This window comes from Pyxicephalus adspersus, chromosome Z (assembly GCF_032062135.1).
Source record: "Pyxicephalus adspersus chromosome Z, UCB_Pads_2.0, whole genome shotgun sequence".
NCBI lineage: Eukaryota > Metazoa > Chordata > Amphibia > Anura > Pyxicephalidae > Pyxicephalus > Pyxicephalus adspersus.
This window is the reverse complement of record NC_092871.1, coordinates 80,520,700-80,547,670: the sequence shown is the minus strand read 5'-3', so window position 1 is coordinate 80,547,670 and position 26,971 is coordinate 80,520,700. Positions and strand designations below refer to the sequence as shown.

The 26,971-nt window shown below is 41.4% G+C and overlaps 2 protein-coding genes across 2 annotated transcripts in view; one reads left to right on the top strand and one right to left on the bottom strand.

Moving 5' to 3' along the window:
• Positions 1-14,348, bottom strand: part of BCAP31 (B cell receptor associated protein 31) — a 47,815-nt gene extending 33,467 nt beyond the window's left edge. Inside the window, exons 1-4 of the mRNA XM_072429559.1 lie at positions 14,248-14,348; positions 9,949-10,057; positions 3,842-3,942; positions 1,382-1,526 (exon numbers count right to left, since the gene is read on the bottom strand). Of these exons, the coding sequence (XP_072285660.1) occupies positions 1,382-1,526; positions 3,842-3,942; positions 9,949-10,040 (338 nt within the window). The 5' untranslated portion in view covers positions 10,041-10,057; positions 14,248-14,348. The remainder of the gene's footprint in view (positions 1-1,381; positions 1,527-3,841; positions 3,943-9,948; positions 10,058-14,247) is intronic.
• Positions 14,349-20,098: 5,750 nt separating this feature from the next.
• The window catches only part of ABCD1 (ATP binding cassette subfamily D member 1), a 59,610-nt gene continuing 52,737 nt past the window's right edge, over positions 20,099-26,971 (top strand). Inside the window, exon 1 of the mRNA XM_072430885.1 lies at positions 20,099-21,475. Coding sequence (XP_072286986.1) covers positions 20,570-21,475 — 906 coding nt within the window. The 5' untranslated portion in view covers positions 20,099-20,569. The remainder of the gene's footprint in view (positions 21,476-26,971) is intronic.

The window sequence follows — 26,971 nt, the reverse complement described above, 5'->3', positions numbered from 1 at the left end:
CCGCATGCACCGACGCATGCACCGACCTCACCGGGAAAGCCCGGAAAACGTCTCTGCAGTCGCCGGCTGAAGATCAAAGAAAGAAGACGTGTCCCGAAGACCTGCAGGGACCAGCAGGATGCCGTGGGATGCCAACGGAACACGGTAAGTGGGGTTTGTTATGTTTTTAGCGACCACGAGTGTGACTAAGGACTACCGCTTTTAGCATGTAAAATCCATCCCGAGTCACACTTGGGAATACTGCTAGGTGGGGTAAAATGCACCTTTTCCAAAGGCATGCCATTTGTCAGTGCAATCCTGATGTGTGCACATCTGCCTTACCCTACATCAGCTGTCCAAGAAATGACTTCCCTTCCTCACCAGGCCTTGTCATCTTTCCCCCCTGTTTCCACCCCTTCCTCTTTTAGGTTGTAAGCTTAAAATGGTATTGTTTCCCCTGTGGTTTCGGTCTTTTCTCTTATCATTCTTCCAAGGCACTTAACTGCATTGCTGGGTGTTAGTTTTATACCTTACATTATTTCTGTATGTATTTACCTTTATTACAGCAAGTTCATATTGTATAGGTACGAACTGTTAATGTACTTTTGCCACTACTGTGGTTCCTTTACTGTCCAATCAGCAGGCTGTCATTCTCCTATAGTTGGGCTGTGTGGCAGTTGTGTAAACTCCTAAAATCCTCTGATGTGTAAGAGGTCACAAGGTGGCTGAATCCTCGCCAGCCAAACAGCATTAGATATGCTCTTTAAACTAAAAATGAATAAAAGAGGCTATAGGTAGAGGATTTAGGATGCTATGTGGCTGCAGTTAGCATGTATTCGGCCACTCAATAACGGCTCACACAACCGCCTGTGTGGTTTGGATTATTGTACTTGCTGTGCCCTCAACTGCGCTCCCATTCAACCATATGGGTGTGTCTAGCAACTATTTTGTGTGCACAGTTGCATTCAGGTTGCATTGCTTTGCAATACAGGCCCTCGACACAACATGTGGCTTCTGGCTGCCCTTGAGCAGCTAGCCACTTTTACTGCCTTAAATAGGGACGCTTTGTAGTTGTGTTCGAGGAATGGAGATGGCCCGTAATCCCTTGCATTGCAGTAAAACAGACCACAATTGCACTTACCTGCATAACAAAGTGTTCCACAAACACTGACTCTAAAAACTAATCCTGGACACATACAGGGAGCAACTAACCCAGAACCACGCTGTGCTAGATCTAGCTAGCTAAGCTCTACGGTTGCAACAACAGGATTTGTAGCATTCCTTTACCAGAACGTGGTCCACGGCCTGAAAAATATCAGTGACTTCTGATTGGCAAACGATTTATGCGAGCTTCTACTGCCCTCATGTGGTGACATCATATAATCATTCTCAGAATACTCACAAAGCCAGCAGGAGAGCGAAGCCAGCAATGTACAGGTTACGCTGAGCTCTGAACAGCTTCATATGGATATGCTCCACAGCCACTGGGTTATTCTTGAGGTCCACCTGGTCCCCCACTCCATACTTCTGGATCTCCCGAAATGCATCTATAAGAAGAAAGTTTTATGATGAAGGGCTGGGATGGAACAAACAATTTTCACATTACTATGCCATTATGGATCTACTGAAATTACAATTACTATATACATATCGTACATATTCTGCTTTTTGTATGTTTTTCGTAGCATATAAAGCTTTGGTTTAGAAGGTATAGTTCTTCAGTGACTTATTTTACATATACAAAAAATCCATTGGTACGCTCGATTGAAGATTCCTAACTTTATTGTGGATAAGCAAAAAATGGGGAAGTAGCTTCACTGTAACTTATGATTAAAAAGGAATATATAATAAAAAGAATGCATAGCTGAGAGGGAGGCGCTTTATATGCATATATACATTACATGCAGGCTGAAATTCAATATGAATAAAAAGAGCCTTCAGACACATCTGCAGATTAAAGATGGCAGCCTGAGCTATGACTTCTTAGCATGAAAAGGGATGAACTATTTAAAGAAAATGCATTTGGCACAAGGGATGAAACTGTATAAGGATGTAAATGTTTCCATGAATTAAGATATCATTTTACAATTGCAGAAATTCTTCCATGATTTAATATTAAATTAAAAAAACAATGGACACTCAGCTACTGAATCACAGAGGTGTATTAGTATTGAGTGAGGTCGGAATTACAGTCAAAAGGTTTGAGCATCCAGAATGACTCAGTACTTTGCACAGAGACTAGGGCCAGGTTTACATTGTTGTGGTGCAAAAATGCAATGTTTGCAGGTTCTCCCCGTTTGCGTGGGTTTCCTCCCACATTACAAAAACTTGCAGTTAGGTTAATTGGCTTTTTCCCAAAATTGACCTTAGACTGTGGTAATATGACTATGGTAGGGACATTAGAATGTGAGCTTCTTTGAGGGACAGCTAGTGACACGACTATTGACTTTGTACAGTGCTGCGTAATATGTTGGTGCTATATTATTACTGTGTAATAATAATAATTTGTGCCACTCAGGTCAGTTGGTACCAATATTCTTTTTGGCCCTGGATTGGAAGTCAATGTTTTTAAACAGACTTCTAATCCAGGGTTTGTCCAGAGGTTGCTGGGGGTTCCTTGAGCACTAAGCAGTTTGTGCCTCTCAGGTCAGTTTAAATGACACCAATGATCCCTGCCACATTACAAAAACATGCAGTTAGGTTAATTGGGTTCCCTCTAAATTGACCTTGGACTGCGGTAATGGCATATGACTATGGTAGGGACATTAGATTGTGAGCTTTGAGGGACAGCTAGTGGCACAACTATGGACTTTGTAGAGCACTGCGTAATATGTTGGTGCTATATAAATACTGTGTAATTATATTAATAATATTGATAACGTGGGTTGGTGTGCTATGGTGCCCATCACTCTAAACAGCATCCCAATGCACCTTGATAGACCAGCAATGCAGACAATAGATAAATAAAAAATGATCTTTCTTCTGTGAAATACAAAAAAAAAATAATCCTTTTTATAAGGTAAAAATTATCTACCCTTTTATAAGTAAAAATGTTGGTGATAGAACTAAAAAAAAAACCTCACTCACTTTTACTTTTGAAGGTCCATCGATCTCTCTGGAAGTTTCCAGTATCGGGTCCCGCGTTGTCCTGAAATCGTGCTTTGTTCCTGTGCTGAAGAAACCCAGGGGGATGCCATCTTCTTTCCCCTACACCACCTGATCACACACTTTGCTGGCGCAATTTCTGGCCTGCCGTAGATGGAGGGAAAAAATGCTGATCTCACTGCACATGCGTGAGATCAGAATTTATTTTTCTTTATTGAAGAAAAAGCTCATTCTGCACATGCCGAAGATTGAGAATATGCAAAGAGCAGCCAGAAGTCTCCTGGGATGCATGATGTAGGAATCCCAGGAGGCTCTGCGCTCCCATTCTGTCTTTATCGTCCCCACAATAAAGACAGAAGGGCAGGGGCTTTAGGGTTTTAAACCCTCCCCCCCCCCCAAAAAAAAAAAGAAGATAATGTTTACCTTACAAAAAAGGGTTGTCTACAATTTTATGTAAGGTAAAACTTTTAGTATAGGTCTGGTTTGGTTCAGGCAATTTCAAGTTTTCATATTTCAAAGAATCTTCTGCAAGTACTTCCTCCCTTTGGTAAAGAAAGAATACAGTGTTTTCAGAAAATCTATCAGATATTAGTGTTCCCCTCACCCCCCTTTAGACACACAGGCTGTTTTTGGGTGGTTACTGAAAAGTGGGGTCACAATACAGAGGCTGCCACCCACCTATAGCTTCTTCCCACCCAGCTTAAAATTGCTTGGGGGGAGAATACTGGTTACCACACACTGACAGCACAGTACTTACCTAGCAGTAACAATAACAGGATCACTATCAGCACCACAAAAAAGGTGTTCCCATAGGCCACTATTAGCTGCACCAAGCGAGACTTGAAGATTTTCTGCCACCTGAAAAGAATAAAGAATTGTTACACACACACACAAATGGCCCATATGCTTGTTCTGCAATAAAATGGGGAATAAAGTACTAAAAAAAAAGAAACTTTTTTGTCTAAATGAGCTAAGTACATTCCAGGTGCATTGAACAAGTGTGCATTGTTGTACAGTTCATTTCCTTTAAAAAGCAGCCACATCCTAAGTAGAAATACCAGTCTACCGCAGAGAGACTGCTGCTTCCACACAGAGTCTTTTTGTACAGCATGCCGGTAAAACACATATGGCCAAGTACATCGAGTGGCACAACACATTCTACAGCAGTGGCCAGAGCACCCAAACAAAAACGCATCACAACACACATGCTGTATGGTGCGGTGCTTGGTTGGCAAAGGTAAATGTTGCATGTACCTTTTAGTTTGTGGTGATGCATTTGAACCGATCAACAAAGAAACAGAATCTTCCTTAAGCAAAAGTTGTACATTAGCAATAGTCTGCACAAAAGTTAACTTTTTTAATAAGTAAAACTATATTGGCAAAACAGACAAACTGCCTTTGCAACTAGTTTATAATCTGCAAAAATACTCTTTGAGATTGTACCGCAATTGTGTGCAGTAAAATGAATACAAATGTATGTTTTATTGAAAGCATGGATTTAAAGCAGAACTAAACCCTGGGATACTCCCCTGTCCCCGTTTCCTTGAAGGGCGCCACCATGTTCATCTTTCTTCACTTTCTCCTTGCATTTATTACTATTAAACAGGAGTTATATAGCACCAACATATTAGGCAGAACTGTACAACAAATAGGGGGTCGCAAAAACCAGAAAGATACAGAAAGTGACACAGGAGGAGGAGAGGACCCTGACCAGAAGAGCTTACAATCTAAGGCAGGATAGTGGCTCAGTGGTTAGCACCCTGGCCTTTGCAGTGCTAGGTCCCAGGTTTGAATCTCGACCAGGACTCTATCTGTATGAAGTTTGGATGTTCTCCCTCTGAGAGTTTACTTCCGGGTGCTCTAGTTTCCTCCCACATTACAAAAGCATGCAGTTAATACTGTGTAATAATAATAATAATAATTTGTGCCACCCAGGGCAGTTGACACGAATATTCTTTTTGGCCCTGGATTAGAAGTCAATCCATGGTTACTCCAGAGCCTGCTGGGGGTCCCTTGAGCACTGAGCAGTTTGTGCCTCTCAGGTCAGTTTAAGTGACACCAATGATCTCTTTGGCTATCTATAAGGGTGACATTCTTCTTCTATACTAGGGACATTATGATTGTGAGCCCCCCTGAGGGACAGCTAGCGACATTACTATGAACTTTGTACAATGCAGCATAATATGTTGGTGCTATATTAAAACTGTGTAATAATAATAAGAGGGGGAAGTAGCACACAATCTTCAGCCAGCCTGATTGGCCAGGTCAGGATGACCTAGGTAATTCATTACCGAAACATGTGGCAATGTCGGGTATCTTGGCAATATGCACAGCTCAGATTTTTGCCAGATATCCAGAGCAATCAGGCAGGTAGGAGAGGTTATTGCAGAAGGAACATCACCATTCTGCAATAATTACCAGCCTGATTGTGTATTCTAAAATGGAATTTTAGTTCCTTTTAAAGAAACATTTGCACAACTACCGTGTGACGTAAAAAAAAAAAATCTTTTCAGTCTACAAGTCCATTTAATTTTAATTCCCATGCAAGGACAAGTTGAAGTCTAAATGTATCTTTGCCTTATCTGTATGAAAACAGTATGAATTTCAAAATGCAATGTTAATACAGTTCCACTTGACTGATTAAATTTCATAATCACATTATACTACTTAGGAAGCTTCTCCTGCTTCTGATTAATAAAGACCTCAGCCAGACCCAACACGCAGCAACTCAGAATGAGGAAATGAGCTGCTGCTTGCACAACCGTCACATGGAGGGCCCTAAAGGTTAAGATACAATCCGGGGTTAGGATACCTTTTACTTACAAAGAATACTGGTGGTGGCATGAATGGTATTTAAAAGAAATGTTGTAGGTCAAGGGGTGGCATGAAACTGTGCAACGCAAATTAAATTTGTTCCAAAATGAGGCAAGAGCTCTAAAGATTTCCTAGTAAGCCCAATGCAGTATTGTGTGGTAATATTCTAGTACTTGTACTAAAAGCTTCATTCCTACCAGACACCAGTTTAAAGTTTTATATATATATATATATATATATATATATATATATATATATATATATATATATATAAAATTCTGGATTGATAATACATAGCTCCCCCTCAGCCTCTAACAGACATTTGATATTTGTTGCCCAAGGTTATAATTTTTTCATTTACATTTCAGATGAGAATCTAGAATTATTGCAGCTTTCCCCTGTTGTATTTCAGCAATCTGCCAAACCAAATTGCTAAATAACTTTGATTGTTTACTGCTGGGAAGGATGCAGTGAGACGACTGCTCATCCTCCCCTCTTCCCTATTCATAGAAGCCAACAGCGGTTACTGGAAGCAACCACAAATCTTTTCTAGTGACTAAAATAAGAAGTGTTTTACAAGCTGTAACTTAAGCTACGTACACACATGCAATAATCGTTGTTGTAAACGAGCTTTTAACGACCGATCGTTCGATAATCAACAAAAAAAGTGCACAACAACGCCGATGAATGATGAATTTTGCTGGAAACTAACAACTGTCCTGGTGGATCTGTTTGGGTGACGATCGTTCGCTATCTTTTGTGTGTACGGTCGTTTAGTGATCGTGGATAGTTCTGCGGTACACTTTCTCAGGTACATGTCACTTCCTACATCATTCAAACGATTGTATCTAGTGTGTGCACATTATTGTGTATAATATTTGAACAATTGTATCGTTACAGCATGTACAGAATCGTGCACTGTACGATCATTCAAAATAATTGTGAATAATCAGTGATCTGTCGTTAGTCTTTCCTTTTCTAACAACAATTAATAAACTGTGTACGTAGCCTTATCTATATGCAGATAAGTCATCAAAGGCTTATCAATATATTATCAATATAAAACAGTATTTATATAACGCCAACATAACATGCAGCGCTGTACAATAAACAGAAGTTGTAAATGACAGACAGATACAGACAATGACACAGGAGGAGGAGAGGATTTGATAAAAATAGGTAGGGGTCTTGTAAAGCAGAACTAAACCTTGTGTATATTCACCAGTCCCGGTTCTGTTACTGGCCACCCCATCTACTTCAGCACAATGTTGAACTGGGCATGCACAGCTAAGCAAACTTTGACAGAGGGGACAGCAATCAGGCAGGTAAATATGCTTATAGCAGAAGGACAACTCCTTTTCTGCAAAAAAAATGGGGTCTGCCTGATCACACATTTTAAAAGTGGAACTTTAGTTAATGGGTTTTAAACATTTAAGAAAACCAATCACCTAAGAAACATTCCCCATGATCAAACTTCCCCCCTCAACCAGTCGCTTATCCAAAGATATAGGCCTTTTGTCCTGTTTCTGTGCTTAAAAAGAATTAGTCAATACAAACACTGATCATCTGTTTCTGCCGAGATAGCATGACCATATGCCAAGGACATTTACCATTCTGCTCTATGGAGAGGAAAAACGATGGAGCGGCACTTTCATTACAATCGTTCCTCGTCCATGGATCTGCCAGGATGGATGACGAGCGTTGTACACGGATGAGAACCATATGACGTGTGTACATAGCCTAAAGTACAATTATAGTAGAACTCCAAGTTTTTTCTTTTACTTTGGAATAGCCTTTTTTTGGATAAAATAAAAAAAAAACAGCTTTTGCTGCAAGATTTACCTTCAAATTTTGCCTGCTGTACAGGTATTCCTCACTTAACGACAGGGCAGCATGGTGGCTCAGTGGTTAGCACTCTGGCCTTTGCAGTGCTGGGTCCCAGGTTTGAATCTCAGCCAGGACACTATCTGCATGGGGTTTACAGGTTCTCCCCGTGTTTGCCTGGGTTTCCTCCCACATTCTAAAAACATGCAGTTAGGTTAATTGGCTACCCCCCGAAACTGACCTTCGACTTTAATAATGACAAATGACAGCGGTAGGGACATTAGATTGTGAGCTCCTTTGAGGGACAGCTAATGACATGACTATGGACTCTGTAAAGTGTTGCAAATTATATGGCAGCTAAAAAAAACTGTGCAATAATATTGACTACTCACACTTATGACTGAAGACCTGTATAGTGTACAGCAATATGACTGTCCTATATTTCTTCTTGGGTATATCCTTCTCCGCAAGCAGCGATTCTCAACAACATGGCGATCAGCGATCATGTCACTGATGCACGCTGCACTTCTGCAATAAAGCCCCGCCTGATCCCAAAATTTCATAGTGCAACTTTAGTTCTGCTTTAATTCAGCTTTTTTATTTTTTTAATACATCATTACATAAATAATTAAAGCGTACCTAAACGCAACATTTTCACTTTAAGGGTACACAAAAGGGTAGACAACCCTTATATGTAAAGGAAAAATAGTAATTATTTTTTTAAATGCAACACGCTGAAATTATTGTTTATCTTCCCTATACCCATTAGGCTTTCCAGAACATGTATTTTTTTTTTTTTTTTTTAACCAGAGTCACACTCTGGCTTACTGCTGGGGAGGTTATTACAGTCTAAGGTCAGTTTTGGGGGGGAAGCCAATTAACCTAACTGCATGTTGCCCTGACCACCCCATATAATGGCCTTGCAAGCAACATAAAAAATCCTTCCTGATTTTTTTCTTGCCTTGTACAAGGTTATGCAGAGCTGTGAGAGTCTTGACATGTCTTTTTAGATGTATTTGTAGGGTGTAGAAGCTCTCCACCGACCTGAATAACAACCCAAATTTTCCTGTTATCGACTTTAATGGGATTCAAATTCGACATTCAATCGCCAAACAATACCAGCCTATTCGATCGAATAGCGAGATATTCAACCAACACTAGTCAGAAGTCGAAAAGAGTGCTTGGTTATCATTCAAAGCCATTATCAAGGACTTTCTTGGAAACACACAAGCAAATATTTACACAGAAATTGTCCAGAAACTTTTGGAGAGCTACAAAATGCTTGGTTGCAATATGAGCATCAAGGTGCATTTTCTGCATAGCCATTTTTCTAACTTCCCGGAAAACCTTGGTGCAGTCAGTGATGAGCAAGGTGAATGATTTCACCAAGATTTGAAGGTCATAGAAGGACGGTATCAGGGTAGATGGGATGTACATATGATGCACCTTCCCTTTCAGTCTTGATCACTGAGAAGAACAAGACTAAATGGGAGAGCAAAGCCTCCCGAAATACCTACGTCACGCATCCCAGGAGGCTCTGGGTGCTCCTTCTGCGAATGCCCTAATCTAGGACATGTGCAGAAGGGGCATTTTTTTGAAGGGGAAGAAATGCCGATCTCACTGCACACCTGTGCAGTGCAAGATCGGTTGATGTGCCAAGACAAAAAGAAGACTGAAGATGGCGGCGCCCAGCGCTTCTTCAGTGCCGGGATGAATAGCAATTCCAGGACAACGCGCCCAAATCACAGGAAGGACTAGTGTCATCCAGAGACCTGCTGAATTAAAGGTTAGTGTATTTTCTTTTGTTTTCAGTTTAGTTCTGCTTTAAGTACCCAATTTTGAATTTGGATCAACATTTTACAATCTTCTGTACAGCCGCATTTGGGAGCAACAAATCCCAATCATGTGTGTTGCATGCAAATATGCCAACAAAAAACTTGCTGATACCAAGGGAAAACAGATCCCATCCTTATTAGTATACAGCTTCTCCTTTTACTGTCCAGTCACCGGCTAAAGGTACATACACAGAGCAGATGATTGTTGTCCGAGATGACCGGTCAAGCTTGTCTCGGGCGAGAATCCAGCATGTGGACATCGGTCCTCTCACGTCATTTACCAGTCTACCCTGGCAGATTTTTTTATTTATATATTTAACTATTTGCTTATGTTCAACTCCTGACAGATCCTGAAAACAACAAAGGCATGGAAATACAGGTATTTGTGTACCTTGTAGGTGATATGAATGGAATGCAGAGAAGGAGGACAATGAAGACCTCTGCATAGAGGAAGGTTGCTACCGCTGTCCACTGGAGACTCATTTTCCTCTGATTAGAACCTGCAAAAGATAATCAAAGATGAAACATATGATCAAAAGCTACTCTGCTGATAAATACAACTGATACAGACTTTGGTATTCTATGGTACTAATATGCAAAGATGTTGGAACAGAGGACGGTGACATATATGACCCGGTCTATTTGTCTTGCAAATAACATTCCTGCTCTGTGTCACCGCGTACACACTATTGTCTAGCCTCAGGCAGCATTTCTCAATTCTACTATTGTGTGTCACCAGAAATCTTTTTGTAAGCTTTGCAATCAGGGGGGAAGAAGTAAAACTTGTCAGGTTTTAATGCCATCTGTGCAACCACTGAGGAGATCAGCCTTGTGATGTGGTGTTATTAGGGTTGAATATGGTTGGAAATCAAAAATAGGGGCAGGTGCAGTGTCCTATCTAGTCCCTTTTAGCCAGGCCAACCACCCAGCACTTTTCAGTGACCACCCGGCCATTGGGTCGCAATCCAGAGGGCACCAAAATACTGAGGTGGTAAGGGGAAATCCTCCAATAGGGACATGTGTTCTGGTGACAACAAAAGGAATTTTAGTTTGGTGAGCTTCTTTATTCACATCCTGTACAGGAAGTGATAGAAAGTAAAAAATCCAGCCACTTCTATTCAGAACAAGAGTCTCTTTCCAGCCACCACCCACGTATAGTCGTCACCATTCCTACGCTCCTCCAAAGCAAACACATGGTGCAATATGGCATGGGGATTACTTCCCCTACTTCTAAGATTGTAAGCTCTTTGGGGCAGGGTCCTTGCCTCCACCTGTGTCACTGTCTGTCATTTCCAACCCCTATTTATTGTACAACGCTGCGTAAAATGTTGGTGCTGTATAAATACTGTTTGTTATTATTATTATTAATAATAAGAATGGGGTAGCAAGGGACCTGTTCCCGGTATTCTCAGGACTGATTAGCCAATCCCCAGGCTCAATCCCAGTCCTGCAATTAGGATTTGACATTGTCAACACTATACAGGTTCCCACATGGACCTCCTGGACCAACAAAGTGAGAATAGGGGGAGTATGAGTGGTACGGAAGAAAAAAAGAATTCAAAACAGTAAGACTGTCAACATGTTGTGTGTATAAGGAAACCCTAACATTGAGCTTCTTTTACAATTTGTTCCCCAAAATATCATTTAAAGCGCTTAGTTATATCAGTTCAATAGGAAAAAAAATTAAGCCATCTTATGCACACTTCTTGTGCCACTGTACGAGTCCAATTTGTCTCCCCATTACATACCTTGGGGCTACAGATCAATAAGTCCCCATGTTGTGAAGATGAGGAGACAGGGAGGGCTTCAGTAATTGAGCAAAATACATCTGGGCAAGGCTGACATCACTCTGTAGATTGTCTGCCCATAACACGAGACTGATTGCATTTTTGGCACACCAATCGTTATTTTTCTGCACAGGGTATTTCAAGTGATAAAACATGGGAATATGCACATGTGTTGAAGAGAAGTACTACATATTTTTTTGTCTTTCCCTAACATACATTTTAAGCTTTGGGTTCAGAAGTGGAATCGTTTTCTTAACCATGACTGTTCTGGTGGTAATAGAGACGCAAGCTGTATGGCAATGTTTCTCAATTAGGGTTCCTCAAGAGCTTGCTAGAAAATCCTTAAGCAGTTTGAGCTTCAAGGAACTCCTTCTATAATTTCTATATCCACAGCTCACAGTATATTAGTGTGGTGGTCAATGGGATGAATTTCTCTTACATTGCTGACCAGTGGGAAGAATGTCACCCATACAAATAGCCAAAAAGATTATTGGTGTCACTTAAACTGACCCGAGAGGTAGAAATTGCTCATTGCTCAAGAAACCCCTAACAACCTCTGGAGGAACACTGGTTGGACAACTTACATTGGAGCTGCAAAAATGAAGCGCCCCCCTCGTGGCTGCCTTTTAGTATCACATATAAGAATAATTTAGAGGTCTTTAAAGTTTAACTAAGAAAAAGGTGCAAATTGCTCATTGCCCTCATTGAACCCCTAGCAAGCTTTAGAGGAACCCTAGCATTTCATGGAACTTTGATTGAGAAACTAAAAATAAAAAAAGGTTTACAAGTCTATATGGGCAGCACGGTGGCTCAGTGGTTAGCACTCTTGCCTTTGCAGCGCTAGGTCCCAGGTTTGAATCTCAGCCAGGACACTATCTGCATAGAGTTTGCAAGTTCTCCCCGTGTTTGTGTGGGTTTCCTCCCATATTCCAAAAACATGCCAGTTAGGTTAATTGGCTTCCCCCTAAAACTGACCTTAGACTGTGATAATGACATATGACTATGGTAGGGACATTAAATTGTGAGCTCCTTTGAGGGACAGTTAGTGACATGACTATGGACTTTGTACAGCGCTGTGTAACATGTCAGCGCTATATAAATACTGTATAGTAATATTATTAGTAGAAGTCATGAGCCACGGTTGTTCCTCCTCTGTATATAAGATGATTTCACACCCCAGAGTTCTTCCCAGCCCCTTGCACCGCCCGACACTTTTCAGTAATCACCCGGCTGTTTTAGGGTGGTTAGTGAATGAAAGTTGGGTGACAACACACGGGCTGCAACTTGCATACAGCTTCTTTCCACCCAGCTTAAAAATAATTCTGGGGAGAATACGGGACCTGAAGACTGACACCGAGTGGCTTCATCTTTAACCAAGGGCTAGCATAGCCTCTGTCCTCAGCACACATGGGAATTGCTGGACACAACCATATGAGTCTAAGGCTACCTGCACATTACACTGATGTATAAGCTTCAGATCAGAATTTCAGGAACAGCTTGGCGGCTAGGTGAGGCTGTTTATGCTTATGCATGTATGCTTATCCTAGAAAACAAAAAGGGAGTAGGTGAGGAGTATTAGCATTTTAGGGCTGATCGGCACAGGTGTGGCTTCTTTTTTTTCTTTAGGTTACAGACACCTAAATGCAAATATTATAGCAAACAAAAAGGAATGGGGTACTGTAATTTTTAGCACATTCCTTTTCCCATATGTCATGTGGGCGTGTGTTGAGTCAAGAATCTACTGTCAAGTGATTGATACTTGTTCCAGCAGTTGAAATTTGATGGAGATAAATGTCACATAAATGCAGTCATAAGAATAATCAAAAATATGACATCATGTAAATGAGTTGCAGTGGTAAAAGCACAGCAGAGGCATGGCTTGAGGGCTCCTGAACATCCTAAGGGCCCCTAAAAAACTGTTTTTTCTAGTACAAGGATTTAGCAATTACCAAGTGGTGATCATCAGCCATAGACTTACATGGTGGTAAGCAACCCAATGATTATGGGGATGGCCAGATTTATCAATATGACCCTTTTACCCACAGGTGTCCTATAGTTCATTTGTCACCCTCCCACCATCTATCACCATCTCCTCCCCAAATTATCACTGGGAGATGACATACCCAGTACTGCCAAGTATAAATGAGCATGTGACCCATAACACTCACTCACATGACCCTGCTAAACCAATCTATGCTACCACATTGGGAAGACCATAACCTAGTGTAAACAACACGCAGCAACCTCTTCATTTTAACAAGACTTTCCTAAGATCTCATTAGCTAAATGAGAGCAAAAGTTTAGTAAATACTGCATAGGTACTTATTAAAGTGAACCTGTCAACAAAATTACAAAAGTGCTGAACTGTGAAGAAAAAGCCTTCTTTATACCTGTGTGTCAGCTCATTTCTGTCACGAGGAAACCAGCAAAGATCAAATTTGACTTCTTGGTTTGGTCAAATACCAGGTTCCCCCCGCTAGGGAGATGTGGTTTTTCCCGCCAACCCCTAGTCACTGCAGGACACAATTATGAAGCAGGGGGTCCTTGGAAGGAACCACTGCAATTACAGGGGGGTTCTGGTATTTCACACCCTCTGATCAGTGCTGGGTGATGTTTTACCCAATGAGTCAACGCACAGGTAAGTATAAGTGTAGTTAGTCCTTAGTATATTCATAAGGTAATTCTTTAGCATGTCTGACAACCCCACCAACAAGTTTACTTTGAGCCACCTGTAATTCTCCAGCTGTTACAGAAGCACAAGTCACACAATGTCCAACTAGCTGTCAAAGCATGCTGGGACTTGTAGTTCTGTACTACAAGAAGCCCGACCTCTCACATTAAAGCGTGAACAAAGTGAAAACTGACTGGGACAAATAACGTGAAAGTTAAAAAGCCGTCATCACCTGCTGCGCCAATCTTCCAAATCTGTCACTTCACACTGGACTCTATCACACACTGACTACTCACACCCTTCTACTTCCGGCTTCCGGTGTGTTGGCGCCAGCTATACGGAGGTGTGGAACGCAGATTCAACAAACTTTATTGCCTAATGGTCTATGTTCATAAACTTAGCCCACGTGGTCACTATGATATATAGTTTACTGCTTATCTACAATGTGATAGTGTTTATTAGATTGCCTTTATACGTGGTGTCCTTTATAGCTGTGGAACTCAATCTTTACACGATCTGAGATAACACACCCAGGTTTTTTTTTAGTAGATGATATCTGATGCAGACTCTGTACTTGTAACCTGGCATATTGACTCATAACCTCTATTAAAAGAAAACAAACTCCCAGGTCAATCATATGCAACTTAGGGTTCCTAAGTTCCAATGGATGATTTCTTGGGGGCTTTATTGCATGTTTGCCGGTGACCACCCCTCTAGCAGCAAAGTGAAATTCTAAATATTACACAGTATTTATATATAGTCAACATTATGTAGCACTGTACAAAGTCCATAGTCATGTGATTATCTGTCCCTCAAAGGAGCTCACAATTTAATGTCCCTATCATACTCATTTGTCTTTTATTACAGTCTAAGTGCAATTTTGGGGGAAGCCAATTAACTGCATGTTTTTGGAGGAAATGTGCATGTGTGGGAGGAAACAGGAGTACCCGAGGAATCTCACGCAAACTCGAGGGGAACCTGCAAACTCCTTGCAGATAATGTCCAGGCTGGGATTCAAACCTGGGACCTAGAGCTGCAAAGGACACAGTGCTAACCACTTACCTAATTGCTTTCTTACTGAATGCTAAGGACATGTGACACTTCAATTCCAAGGGTTCTTCCTTGGGTGTCACTGCCTGGGTGATATGAACACTTTCTATTGGTTGTCTTGCAGGTGGTTCCTCTTGGGATCCAGAATAGGAAACTACAACATTGACATCATTGCAGGGGTGGTTTTGGAACATCTGCAGCACCAGATAAACAGTCCCTGCAAACATTTCAGCAGGAGAACAAGATGGTAGAATTAGGTAAGTATGTATCCTATTAAAAAAATGCAGTTTGTGTGGAGATCGGGATAAATATTTGGCCAGTCTTTAATTTGTTTTTGACCTGGTGATCCTGCTAATAGCATGCTTTCTGTCCTGCAGTGACCTTACTCACACATCATATCTATAAAGGAGAATTGTTGTCACTTTAGCCTACTCTCCAATTTGGACTTCAAAAACCTACCTTCTCATCATCTCCATTACATAAGAACAAAGTTGTGTAGTTTACAGAGTTTGACTTGGATATCTGATAACATTGATATTTTATTTCTGCAGGAAGTGATGAGGATAATGGATTTCTGCCACGATTACTAGGTATGTTTCTGTACTCGCAGAAGGTGTACTTGTCCGAAGAAAAAAAAACACTACACCTAAGGACATGTAAGCTTTAATATATTACATTTTTGGTTCCAAGGTTTACATTTATTTTACACCTGTGCAGGTTGGGTTCTCATGATGTTCTCAAGAAGTTAAGACCTGCCCAGGACTTTTATGAGACTTAGCTGGCTGACCAAGTATATTGAGACAAGTTAGGAGCAGGCACCTTATAGTATTTAGGTACATACTATGTACATCTAAAGACATCTCCAAATTCAAATAATTTCTTGTGAGCTTTTTAGGTGGACCGTAAACTAAAAATCTAAGGTTTGCTGTGTTGAAGAGGACATCTAGAAATGGTAAATGTGCCTATCCAGCACCCTGTAAATTCTAAATTGGGCCTTCACTCTTCCTGATAATAGCAAAGCACTTCTGGTGCCTAGGCAGATCTGTGCCTTGAGCCTTGCTGAGTTGTATGGCACCGTTGCCTCCACTAGTTTTAAGAGATTTGGAGTGAGATTTGGTGTTGTCACCACTTTACTGCTCACTGTTCTTGCTGGAGAGGACTATGTACCTAAGGACCTGCAATGGAAGGATCTCCCAGCTTCTGCCTCATTATTTAATGCTTCCTCTACTTTTCCAGGTTTTTGGTAATTATTGTCATACAGACGGGCAGTTCTGACATGTGCAATCAAAGTTCTGCTTCTCTATCAAGATGGCCCCCACTCCATGATACATAGAGTAAAACAAGGCATATTTACAACAACACAATGTATCTACCAAGCCTTGCACTATGCCATCAGTGCAGGTCCATTAAGAAGAATACCTGTACTCCGAAACTAAGTATGACTGCTGTTCAAGGTTTCCTTCCCATTCTGCATAATGCAGGTTAATAATAGCAGATCATCCTATTTCTTGAGGAAATTATGGGCATAGGTTTGCCAATCCGATTCACACATAATTGGTAGTAATATTAGTTACTAATACTCAGCTAAAAATCCAAACATGTTTTGTTACAGCTATGCCAAAGTCCCCAATTTTAGATCCTACTCAGACCTGTGTGGTTTGGTGATGTGCGAGGCAATGCAATGGATTTAAAATTGAAATTGAATAGTAGTTGTGCATTAGAGATTGGGGGAAGGGTTCATTATTGCAGTAGGTGCTTCTGGAATTAAACTTACTTACCTGCCTGATTGCTGTCTTATTTTAAAGTTCTGGGTGACCACAGGGCAACAGGAACTGGAAGAACCCCTGCACGCACACATGCACTGGAGTAATGGTATCCTGGTCCGGCCAGTCAAGATTGCTAAAGACCAAAGAACCAGATAAAGATGGGGGTATCGGTGCCAGAGCAAGGACAGGTGAATGCAAAAAAAATTTTTGATCAGACATGGTAGTTTATTGCAGAAGGGGCTAAAGGACTTGCATTTTTGAATGTAGGGGTTTAGTTTCGCTTTCATCTGGCACTTTGGAATGGCACCCCCAACACAAAAGTACAACAGGTGCCAAAAGACCAATTGCAAACTGCGGGATACCTACAATACATTGTAATTCACAGCAATAAACAAATTTGGAAAGTTTTTCTTTACCATCAGATTCTCATATCTAAGATTTCCAATTAACCAGCAGATGGAGCTCTGATGTACGACAAGCGCAGGAAGCAACGGATACAACTATAGATGTCTTGTACAAAAAGGTTTCCATACTTTGACTCTGCTCGAGATAAGTTAAATGGTCAGCCCATGTAAAAAATTATTTATTTGCGGGAGGAATGATATATGGCAAGAAATCAGTCACCTTCTTATGTGAAAGTACCTATGAGCACCTAGGGCTTCGTTCGCAAATGAGGTGCATTTGAAGAGCAAATTGGGTTTGATAAGAAAAAGTTGCAGTTCATATGCACCTCTTTGCCTCCAAAATGCACAGATCAGCTCAATTACAGTCAATGGGATTTTGATGACCTGCATTTGTTCCAAAGCAAGGAAACAATGCCAGGGGACTGGCTGCTTTCAAAATGCCTTAAGATTGACCATTAGTCTGGAGGGAGTATTGGAAATACCTGGACAGGATCTAGATGTACACAGACCTCCCTTTAAGTATCCACTATATGTTAGAGAGGGTTGGGGAGGGGTTAGATGAAGATGGGTGTCCTCCAGCCAGGAAATGAAGCGAGCTCTACATGCATTGCTGTAGCTTTTAATGCACCTTGTGAGAAGCTCACAGTGTGCAGTGAAATCAGAGTAAGCTGTTTTAGTCTAGGAGAGGAGAATGAAATGAACCAAAAAGCCAAGCTATGCCATGCAGGCATAACTAGAGTGAATGTGGACATGAATCAGCTGCATTAGATCAATTGCACTGAGATGTACCAATAAGAAGAAGGTGAACAATGTATTTTGAAAGAGGCAATTCTTTATAAAACACAGAGCTTTGGCAAACTAAATGGTTTGTTTAAAAATGTTTTCACCAAAGATTCATAAGACTATCACACATTTTCACTGAAGATTTAGTAAAAACCATTTGTGAAACTTTGGTGAAAGCTGTGTGAATCTTGGGAGAAAAAATTGATAACTAGACCTCTATTCGGTATACATCTCTTTTAAAAAAAACTTTGACATGAGAGAAGGGAATTCTGTTGATGATTTCATTACCATTACTAAGTTCTAGCTGCCTAGTTTTATTTTTTATTTTTTTAATTTGAGGAACCCCAGCTAAAACTATTTTACCATGTCACCAATACTAGGGGTGGAGGGATTGGGGGGTGTTTATTTAATCCCACTGACACCAATGTTGAGGGGGGGGGATTCTTAAACACCACTGACACGAATGCTGATATTTTATTTTAATTCCACTGACACTAAATATGTGGGGGGGGGGATATTTACTAGGATATATTACCTCGCACTAATGTTGGGGCATTTTGTCCTCCAACTAATGCCAGGGCATTTTGCCCCCCTCAGTGACACCTGGGCTTTTTATCTTCCTAATAATACCAGGGCATTTTGTCTTCTGAGAATCACTAGAGCATCCTGGAGTATTTTGTGGGTACATGGTGTACATGGTATACGTGGTGCAGTGAAAATTGTGATTAAGTTCAGACCTCCTTCTTGGTGGGCCTTCTGCTAAAATAAATATGGCTACCAACCACACCTTGTACACATAAACATGTTAGAAGAAAATAATGAACAAGTCTTCGCTCACTCTGGGACTTCTGGAGAAATAACCTGGGCAAGGGTGACTCCGAGGAGTGTTCTTGCAGCACTATGGGAAAGTTGGGGTCCCGTATGTTCCTGCACTGCTGAGAAGTGTCCTGTCACAAAAGTGGGGCTCTTGAGATTTCTTGTAATTATGACCCTGTGCAGAAGTACCCCTTGTCCCCCTCTCAGTGGTGGCTCTCCAAGGGGTCTTCTACCCTTGGGTCGGTCTCCAGGTGCATGGTGCAGGATACTAGATGACATGTTTTGGGGATTGACCCCTTTTTCAAGCCTGTTTTTTTCAGTCCAGTGAGTATTTTTAATGGTTGTGTTTTTTATATCTCTTTTTTTGTGCATTTTTTTTTTGGAAACCTTTGTTCACTGGAAGGTCTGTTTTACCCCTCACCACCATTTTTTTTTTGATGTAGCACGTGACATTCTCTTCATGAGGGCGTCTGTGTCATTTTCTAAAGTTGTAAGGTATGTTATTATTATTTTTATTCATTTTTATATTTTAAACAGGATTTATATAACACCAACATATTATACAGCACTGTACATTAAAATGTTATTATGTATTATTTATGTTTATGTGTATAGGCTAGAGCAGGGGTGCCCAACAGGTGGATCGCGATCTAACAGTTGATCCCAAAGGCAACGGAAGTAGATTGTGGATCCCTGCCTTTCAAAATAAACTCTACCGCGCACAGGAGAAGTTTTTATTGTTAATAGATCATTTTGACTTGGCCATTTTAGAAGTAGCTTGCAAGCCAAAGTGTGGGCACCCCTGGGTTAGAGTATATACCTTAACCCTCATAAGCATGTTTTTTTTTTTTTGTTTAATAATTATTTTTTAACATTTTATTTATTAATGTTTTTAATTTTATTTAACGAGTAACTGTACAGTTTGGCCTAGTTCTGACAACTATGTTCACATCCTCCTCATAGTTGACTAAATCATGACGTCACCTGTAGCTATTGTCCGAATCTTTACTTTTTATAAAGTTTTGGTGAGCTGTCTTTGTTGATTTCTACATAGTGGGTGGAGCCTGTGAAGCCCAACAGGTGCCATTTTGACTGGCAAACGCTTATATGAAAGAACGCGGAGGCCCCGCCCAACTCTTCCTTATTAGTCTTTTTTTTTTCTCTGCCCCTCCCAACTCCTCCTCTCCGCCTGTCCAGCTGTCATTCTGCCTTGGGGCGGAGTTTTTCGCCGGCTCCGAGTTACTGTTACCAGTAGTGTAAAGTGACGGCGACAGTGACTGAGGGGACAGAGACGGGAAGTGACACCTGACTGCCAGCATCCGGGTACTTCCCGGTGGTAAGCAGAGGGCGGCAGGGGACAGGTAACCTAGCGACGCACGGTTTGTGTGCACCTCTGTAGCTATAGTCACACAGCTCACCCTAACTATAAACAAGGGCCACATTGGCATGTATGGGTGGTGCTGGCTCATGGCCATGTGTGGGTTTCCCTGTGTTACAGTGAAGTTGAGTGATGCTGATGTTGTTTTTATCATACATCCCTAGGAGTAGTATGAGTGGCCATAAGGAGAAGCTTTAAATTATGATAGTTGGAATATAAGCCTGTCACAGATTTGCATTTTTAAAGTTTTTCTTGCAAAATATGTGTAGATATACAAATCGGTAACTTCCCGATCTGTAAAGCAGGTGAATTCGGCCAGGGAAACGTCCATTTGTGTCTTTACATAAAGCTACAGCCATGATTCAGGTGTGCCCGTCCCCTGTCACCCGTGCCGCCGTTCTCAAACGAGTGGCCGCCTTGGCTTTGGCCACTTACGGAGCCCGCCGCCTGTACCCGGTGCTCAGGCATTTGTTACTCCAACCGCACAAGCATAAAGGTTCTAATGGACTCCACGGCAGTCAGGGAGAAGGGAAACCCAACGCGCCCTACGAGAGGACCGGGGTCAACCGGATCTTTTTCCGAAGACTCGCCCGCCTTCTCCGGCTGCTGTTTCCAAAGTTGGCATGCAAGGAATTCGGGCTGCTGGTGTTGCACTCGGCCGCCCTCATCTCAAGGACGTTCCTGTCGGTGTACGTGGCCAAGTTGGACGGTCGCCTGACCCGCTGTATCGTGAAAAAGAGGCCCGCCAGCTTCGTGTTCCAGCTGCTGAAATGGCTGCTCATCGCCTTGCCGGCAACTTTCATCAACAGCGCTATTCGTTACCTGGAGGGTCAGCTCAGCCTGGCTTTCCGCAGCCGTTTGGTGGCACACGCTTATAAGATGTACTTTGGCAATCAGACTTATTACAGGGTCAGCAACATGGACGGGCGGCTGAGGAACCCCGACCAGTCTCTGACTGAGGATGTAGTGGCCTTCGCCAATTCCGTGGCCCATCTGTATTCCAACCTGACCAAACCTGTGCTGGATGTTATAGTAACCACGTACACGTTGCTGAGCACAGCCAAATCCAAAGGAGCCAACACTGGCTGGCCGTCCACCATTGCTGGACTTGTAGTGGTCATTACAGCCAAGGTGCTAAGAAGTTGCTCACCAAAGTTTGGGAAATTGGTGGCAGAAGAAGCCAGAAGGAAAGGAGAGCTGAGGTATATGCACTCCAGAGTTGTCACCAATTCTGAAGAGATCGCCTTCTATGGAGGTCACAAGGTGAGATGATGGGGAGAAGGGGGAGGAATGTGAAACAGGTACTAAATATCTACCTAAAAGGCCAGCAAACCTGATATTTCAGTTTGTTTGCTCTTACCTAAGGTTCAGTATGAAATCAGAAAATAACGGAAGTTTCATAACTCCAACTGATGTGATGTTTAAAAGATACAACAGTGCCCAATTCCAAGACCATGGACACCTTTAAAAGTTCTGAACTTCACATCGGTTGGTGTTATGGATCTTCATTTTCTTTTGCATGGCCGTGCATCAACCTCTGGGTTATTATTTGTAGGTTTTTATATTTTTGTTCTAGAAATATTTGACTTTTTACATCCACTGTGATCATTTTGAGGGTCTTCCACGCTTTCTTTTGGTTTATTTATTTAATAATCATAAGAGAACTGGAATAGGCAAAGATGATCAATAGCATCCAAAACGTTTAGGTACATAGTCAGTGGTTATTTGGACATAGAAAGCCAAGGACTTCCACATTTCAGAAGACTCAAGCTATTATAACCATATCGCTTTTCGGTGGACTGACCCTTCATCATCATTCACATGGAAAGCGTTGGACTCTTTCTATTCTCCCATGCAGAGGAACTGTTTGCTGATTGTAAGCTCTTCATTATGTAAAGTCTAAGGAACCCTTTACAATCATCCATGGTGATACAGACCAGTCATTAGAAGAGAATGGACCTACCAAACAGCAGAACTGAGTAGGTACCTATAGCAGCATCTTCCCCTATATTTCGTCTGTCTCACCATGGTTGCTTTCATAGAAGGCTTCAGTTTATGGCTCTGTCTTTGGGAGGTGGTAAGCGTCCTTTTTAAAGCTTCTGGAAACCATATTTTATGTTGTCGGCAGATTTAAGCAGAATGCATCTGCCATAACTAGCTTTATTGACCCCATTAATACCAATAATGTTGAGTGTGGAGGGTTAGTTACTTGACATAGTTAAGAAGAATTCCTGCAAAACTGCTAAATGCATTCCCATTACCCTATTTTTTAAAATATTGACATTTTGTTTTTCCTTGTAATTGCATGGCTGAACTTCTGCATGGAAGAGCCATATTTGCTAAAAAATGTTACTACTAGGAGTGTTGGATGCTGGTGCCTTTCACACCCCCCATACAACGCGGTTTGGTTTTTTCCACCACCCCCTACATTGCTACAAAGGACAGTGGAAGAAACCACCAAGCGTAAAGGGGGAGCAGACATCCAACACATCTGAAAGTGTATAGCACATCGACATTCCGAATCCAATTTAATGGCTTTTTAAAAATCGACTCTTGGTTTTGATACATCTAAAAGAGATTGAACAATCAGGCTGTAACACATAATGTGTATGTTGGCTTTAAATTAGTTGATCTGAATAATAAGGTATGTGGGAGTAGATGACTTACTGTTATGCAGGAGTTTAGCCAAATTGCTGGCATTTGATGAGGAGGGGAATGGCATCATCATTCCAGTGTAAGCTCTGATATCATCAGACTTGCAGCCAACACAGTGGGCCTGATTTATTAAAGCTCTCCAAGGCTGGAGAAGATAAACTATCATGGGTGAATCTGAGTGATCCCTCAAACCTGGAGTAGATTCCTTAAAAAAAAAACATTTGTTATTAGTTGTCAAATGTTTTCCAGGTTTCCTCATGATAGTCTATCTTCTCCTTAGGGAGCTTTATTAAGTCAGAACCAAGGTTTGAACCCCCAGCTCTGATGAAGTGTCGGGGAGCACATAGAGGATAAAAGTCACTGGGCCAAGGTGAAAGTTTTTAAGAGACTTTGTTCTGCAAATTGAGTGAGTCCCTTTAAAGTGACCTTGTCACTAGCTGGCTTAGTTTTTTTTACTAAAGCAGAAACCTACAGAATATAGAAATCACTCCCCGGCAAGCAGCAACAAAATAAGGCTTTTGCTCTCTATGCAGAAACAGTGGTCTGTCTGCAGAGGTTTAAAATGAAAGAAATCAATGCTCTCTGCTAATTGGGAGCTTTGGTGGACCTTTTGCAGAGAGGACACTGCTTTCCAAGGGACCTTCTCTGTAGCTGCTGACAGGAAACAAGCTTTTCTACTCAGGCTAAACTTATTTTTGTAACATATTTTGTACAACTGTCCCTGGAATTTGTTTAGCTGATTAGCCCTTCAGTTAGAAAGTTCAGTTGGGCTTTTAAGCAGAAATAAACTCAACAATTTAACGGTTTCTCAAAACATTTACATTCAAGACCCCAAGCTCTGCTGATAAACTGTCATGGAATCTGCAGTGCTGGAGGCAAACAATGATGGACGCAGCCAGCAGAATCCAAGCCTGCAGACAGCACAGGAAGTTCTGAGCTCACAAAGTAATGTCCGGATCAACTTTCTCAACTTTGTTTTTCATTATCAAAGGGCTTTAAATGGTGTATTAAAAAACCATGAAGAAGCAAATGAAGGAAAATTATGTTTGGGTTATGTGCACAAATTATGTTCAGGTTTATATACACATTAGGGGCCGCCTCAGACCTCGGCATAGAGTTTCCACACATGCACATTAGCCTGCAGGATATTGCATGTTATGTTGCATTGCATTAAAGTAGATTTAATGCCATACACATCTTGCTTTTTTTTTTATAAAGAAAGTTGAACATACTGTCATTTTTTTTAATTTAAACATTTTTTATTCAACAAAATTTTAATGTACAGCGCTGCCTAATATGTTGGCACTATATAAATCCTGTTTAAAAAAAATAATAATAATATTATTTGGCACAGGGGAACGGGGTTAGTGCAAAAATAACATACGTATCGTAATAGTTTAGAAAAACAATGCAACATATATTAGTTGAATCATAATAGCATTGAGCCAAATACCGGTATACATTGGGGAACATACATAAAACCAAGGGAGGGAATAAGAGGGTGAGTGTTTGGGGGGGGGGGGGGGTTCCATGTCAGGAAGGGACAGAGAAGAATAGTAGTCAGTTCTTTGGGTTTCAGGTAAGCATGGTGGATGCCCTTGATGGTGCAGGTGAGTTTGTCACTATCCAGTTATGTTTCGTAGGCAAGCAGAGCAAAGGAGATGCTAAGGGATTTCCAGGCTTTATCCAGTGTAATTCAGTGGCTCAGTGGTTAGCACTCTGGCCTTTGCAGCGCCGGGGCCCAGGTTTAGATCTCGGCCAGGACATTATCTGCATGGAGTTTGCAGGTTCTCCCCGTGTTTGTGCGGCTTTCCTCTAGGTACTCCAGTTTCCTCCCACATTCTAAAAACATGCAGTTACGTTATTTGGCTTCCCCCCCCCCCAACAAAATTAAACTTAGACTGTAATAAAGACACATGCTTTTGGTAGGAACATTAGATTGTGAGCTCTTTTGAGGGACAGCTAGTGACATGACTATGGACTTTGTACAGCGCTGAGTAATATGTTGGCGCTAAATAAATACTCCGTAACAATAATTGTTTTTTTAGTAGAGGCACCAGGTATGTTCCATTCTGCCCCCCACACCCCTGAAAGCAGAGGTTGGAGGAGCCCGGGAAGCACTGACAATCTTGATGGGGACTAAGTTATTGGGGTTCATTTGTACAGCAGTAGATGTGCTTTTACACCAAACACTCTCTGGCGGTTAATCAATTACCATTAACGTCACATGGATGTGGAAGATTCTCCACCAATAAATGTGCACCCAACTAGAAAAGTCATGGCATCCCGGGACAGCAAATCAAATGGCTAAACAGACTGAACCCAAAACAGATGGGGGAATATGTTGGCCCCAGTGAAGGCCCTACACAGTGTTCTCCCCAGCCCCTTTTAGCTGGGTGCACCACCCGGCACTTTTCAGTAACCACCCGGCTGTTTTTATGTGGCTACTGAAGAGTTGGGTCACAATACAGGGGCTGCCACCCGCCTAAAATTTCTTCCCACCCGGCTCAAAAAAATTCCTGGGTTGAGCACTTCCTACAGATGCTGATTTGCTGCAGATATGTTTATGGACCATATCCTTATCTGCAGGCTTTTTTGTGCATTGCACAGCATGTGTGTTGGGGTTTGCTGTATAGATCTATTACGGTGCATTAGTATGCCATTCTGCATTAATCACACCTTGACTAAACAAAATGGCATGACTTGCTGTCATTTATGATACCGCATTGATCTGAAGGGGCCCAACAGGTTAGACACATTTGTAGCAACAGTGAAGCTGCAAGAAAATATAAAAGCAACAGGCATTTTTTTTTATCACAACAGTGAGACCTTGGATGGGTTAGTAAATACCAGCTAGGGTCAATGACAAATAAGATAAAATGAAGATAGAAAATAGTTACAAGCATAATTAAAAGTACATAGTCCATAAAGATCTTTTATTAATACTTATGAAAGAATATGTTAAGTGTTCATAGTAGAATAAATAAAGCTGTGCTTGATATGAGCAATCTTGATGATGTTGATTTGGTGCAAGCATCAGGATCTCTATGATATTTAGGTCCTATGGAGTCTCTCTCTTTTTTTAGCTATTGAGGTTCTGCAGCGTTAGGGCCAGCGAGGTATTCCATAAGTCTGTCTGGCATAACTCGCCCATGTGACACGGCTTTTAGAGTTTACCAAAGTGTGTAAAAACGGTCTGCACACAATCGCAGATACTTTGGTAGCTCATAAAGTCAACAGTCTCGTGCAGATGTGTTCTTAGAATGTTTTCACGTAACAAAAATGTAAATGCTCAAAAAAAAATACAGACTTGCCCGTACAAGCACACATTCAAACTGCAAACTATGTGAAGCTTCTAGTCCATAGCTAGGAAAAGTGAACCTGTCATTTGCCCAGGCAGATAAAAGCAACAAGCTCACCTAGGGATCATGCAACACCATGGCACTGCGGTAACGCACATTACATTTTTTGCTGCTTTGTGGTGCTTTTTTTGTCAATGGCACAAGTAATCAAAGCGTACTTTGCTTAAACTTCGTTGGTCGTGTACACATTCTTTCATGAGATAACGACAATGACAGATGAATGAACGAATGCTGTACACACAGCACCATTCTGTTATATAAGGAGGGGAGGGGGAGAAAGAACGGCACCTCGCTGTGCTCTCCTCCCTTGACATATAAAGCATTCATTCCCATAAGTCATTCATGGATCTGTCCTGACATATCTGTGAATGACTTCAGCAAATGCTGTACACATGTCAGATTCTCACTCGAGATTAACACAACCATTTGTTGATGATAATCATCTGATGTGCCTAACTAGATAACCATAGAGATATCCGTCATCTCACTTATAGATGGTTTTGTATCCTTGCTTTTCCTGTTTAGTTAGTTTTCTCCTGTTGTTTTAAAATTTGGGGTTGTTTCTGTCTATTCAAAGTCTAAACAGAAAAAAATGAAGAACAGATTGAGTCTATTTCAGACTTGTGATAAACCTCAGCATTGTACCTCAGGCTCACCCATGCACTGAACTTCTCCTATTCAACTGAGAGCATTTGGGAATTTTTATGTGTACATGTTTGTATGGGGGTGCAACACTTTTCCT